At 38.4% G+C, this 3,159-nt stretch overlaps 1 protein-coding gene across 1 annotated transcript; it reads right to left on the bottom strand.

Annotated features, from left to right (window-relative positions):
* Positions 1–272: 272 nt before the first annotated feature.
* LOC136854451 (uncharacterized) lies at positions 273–1,006 on the bottom strand. Its single transcript, XM_067130743.1, has 2 exons — positions 929–1,006; positions 273–734 (listed from the first exon to the last, which is right to left on the bottom strand). The coding sequence occupies exons 1-2, from the start codon at positions 1,004–1,006 to the stop codon at positions 273–275; spliced, it is 540 nt and encodes a 179-aa protein (XP_066986844.1).
* Positions 1,007–3,159: the final 2,153 nt, after the last annotated feature.

Below are 3,159 nucleotides of genomic sequence, written 5' to 3'. Positions count from 1 at the left end.
TTGCGACTCTTCAATATTTTTTTTCTTCTTCGTTAATGATGTAGATTTCAGGGATATTTGACGGATCTCTCTCTTACACCTTCCGAGTTTTTTAATAAATGTTTTTTCTCTGGTCAGATTACCACGAAGAAGATTTCTGAAAATTTCAGCTATGGTGGCGATAAATGCTTTGCTTAATGTTGGAATTACTCTACTCCTCTCGGAGGGGGATAAACGAGAGATGAATAAAATAAAATCTTTGTTTTTACGTATTAAAACCCCCTTTTTACAACTCATGTCCGCACAATTTGCGATTCGTCAACCCGCGAATTAAATTGTGCAGGATAACCCTTCCAATTGACATAATACTGCGTTTTGCTGCCTCTCCTCCTCCTGTCTAAGATGGTGATGTCATAGGTTTCGGGTAATTCGGTAGGTATCAATTCTTCTCTGTAAAATGTGCCTTTTATTTCTTCTCCAGCTAAATCTTCTAAGATGTAAGCTGTGGGATTTTGCAGAGTGACGAGCTTCTTGATTTTAAACATTTCTAGAGTGTTTTGAACAGTATACCCCCTCCTGAAAACTGCGTTCCGGTTTCCGTCAGCTATACGTATGGTGTCTCCAATGTTCAAGGATGAAGTGACGCGATTCGTTGTGGGAAAAGCATTTTTATACATTCTCGAGAATTGATTTTTAATGTCCGCTTCGCTTCTCATAGCGTGCACCTCCTCGGGCGTGCGCCCCTGCCCCAAACTCTTGTGCGGCGAGTTGTTATAAGTGTTAACTATGTCTCGCAGAACATCGATATATTTCAAAGTGTTGTTGTGTGTGAGGTATTTGTATATGCGGTTTTTAATAGTTCTTATCCCCTTTCAGCTATAGAAGCTTTAATTTCCCGTGAATAGACGCTATATAACAATACATTTTTACTCTTCAGATAATTCCTTACCTGCCGGTTAATAAATTCCCTACCTTCATCACTGTTCAGGCGAGACACACCTGAAAAATCTGTAGATTCTATAATCATTTTAGCGCATTGCGCACAATAAGGCCATCCCTCTTTTTCAAGGGGAGAATGCGTAAAAACCCCGAAAAATGATCAATGAAAATTAGGAGATATTTATAACCTTCATTGTGTCGAGCCAGTTTCGACATGTCCGCCAATTGCCTGCCCAAAGTTTCAATTTGATCAATGTCACGATTCTTCATGAGGATGTAATGGGAGCAATTGAGACTGATGGTCCTACTAAATTTACCCGAGTGGAACACGTTCTGGGTTATGAAGATCACCGTTATATTCGAATGCCGTCCGGTGGTGAATGCTTGGGTCATGAATTTATTGTCGCTAGCTTCGAGAAAACAATCATCAAATACAAATGACAGTCTTTTACTACCACCCTACACTCCTCTTTCCGAGTAATTGAAAGGGTTCAGTATCTCTTAGGATACTTTTAATTTGGTGCTTATGGTGTGATGACTTTCCAGAGGGTGTTCACTCAACCCTCAATATAAAATACAGTGAAAGTTAGCCTCATACATTTCTATTATGTTTTGACACAACACAGATTTGCCACTATTGCTGAAACCTGCTATGATAATCCGTGCAGGAACAGCGAAAAGGTTTAAGATTTCTCCTTGGAAAGGACCAGTTTCCATGTTTAAATTTCAAGGTGTACTGAGAGGATGCGATGATCTGCGTGTTGTTATATATTAAGGTGAAGGTTGTAGATTAAATTAATTTTAATAAATAACGTTTTTTATTGACATATGTATATATTACACGGCATATACATGTGTATAATTTTTAGCTGGTGATGGTTATATACAAGCGAGCATTTGTTTTTTTATTCACAGAGCGAGTGATGCGAATACTCTGACTATAGAACATATTTACATTATGTGAAAATTACACACACACACACACACACACACACACACACACACACACACACACACACACACATATATATATATATATATATATATATATATATATATATATATATATATATATATATATATATATATATATATATATATATATATATATATATATATATATATATATATATATATATATATATATATATATATATATATATATATATATATATATATATATATATATATATACAAACAAGGCATTTAGGCTGAGTGAGTGACGTGTATACTCTTACTATGGTACATATTTACATTAATTGAAAAACTGTGCATTCTTCTCACACGTGTCTACTAAAGCTCAGCCGTCTTTTCTTGGCAGGTGGGAAGGGAATCAGCTTAGTCCATGCAGGTTGCAACAGCTGCTGCTGCTGCCGCTGTTGCCGCTGCTGCTGCTCGTCCACCAATTTGCTGTCCACTTTCTGTGTTTTAGAACAACCTTTTATCCGGGGGTACTGGATCGCCAGAGTAAAGGGTTGTACATCGGGAATTCTGGATGTTCTTGGCATAGGTGGAGGGAAGGGCGACAATGGTGCTCTAGGTAATGTGTCATCATCTTCGCTAACGGCTTCCTCTAACTCTCTCGCTGCAATTTGTGGATGTCCGTAAGCGAAAGATTTAAATGGAGTGAGGTAATACCTCTTGTCCTCTAAAGGACATAGAGCTACCTTTCTCTGCTGGGTGTGACACATTGTTTCCCGCATCATCTGCAAATTGTGCACTGCAGTGGGCGTAATCTCATTATTTTTTATTACATCCCGGTATTGACTATGACTAATGGTTTTTTGCCTGCAACTTTGAATCCCCTTTAAAGTATTCCACCAACTGTTTTGTGTTTCGTAAGAATACACTTTAGGTTTAACACTGATGAATTCTCTGATGAGTTCAGCTCCTGTTTCGACTTTAACAAGTCCGAGTTTTCCCTGGCACGAATTGTCATACACTGTGTGAGTTTTAGGGAAGTTACTCAAATCCAAATGGGGTTTGAGCACATCCTTCAATTCGCGTATGAGATCGTCCATTTCCAGGGAGAAGATCAAACTGTCGGTGTCAGTGTACAGGAGCTTAACTCTCCCGCCATACAGTTTTTGAAGAACGTCGTAGCGGAACTTGTACATCATGTCCTTTGCCAGATCCAGTATGCTGAATCCGATATAGATCAGGGATTCAGCTTTGACAGTCTCCTTGCAGTGATTCACAATGTACCGATATTCCTCCAACCTCTCAAAAGATTTGTACGTA

This window comes from Macrobrachium rosenbergii, chromosome 29, assembly GCF_040412425.1.
Source record: "Macrobrachium rosenbergii isolate ZJJX-2024 chromosome 29, ASM4041242v1, whole genome shotgun sequence".
Lineage (NCBI taxonomy): Eukaryota > Metazoa > Arthropoda > Malacostraca > Decapoda > Palaemonidae > Macrobrachium > Macrobrachium rosenbergii.
The sequence above is the reverse complement of the archived record's forward strand: the minus strand, read 5'-3'. Positions and strand labels throughout refer to the sequence as shown.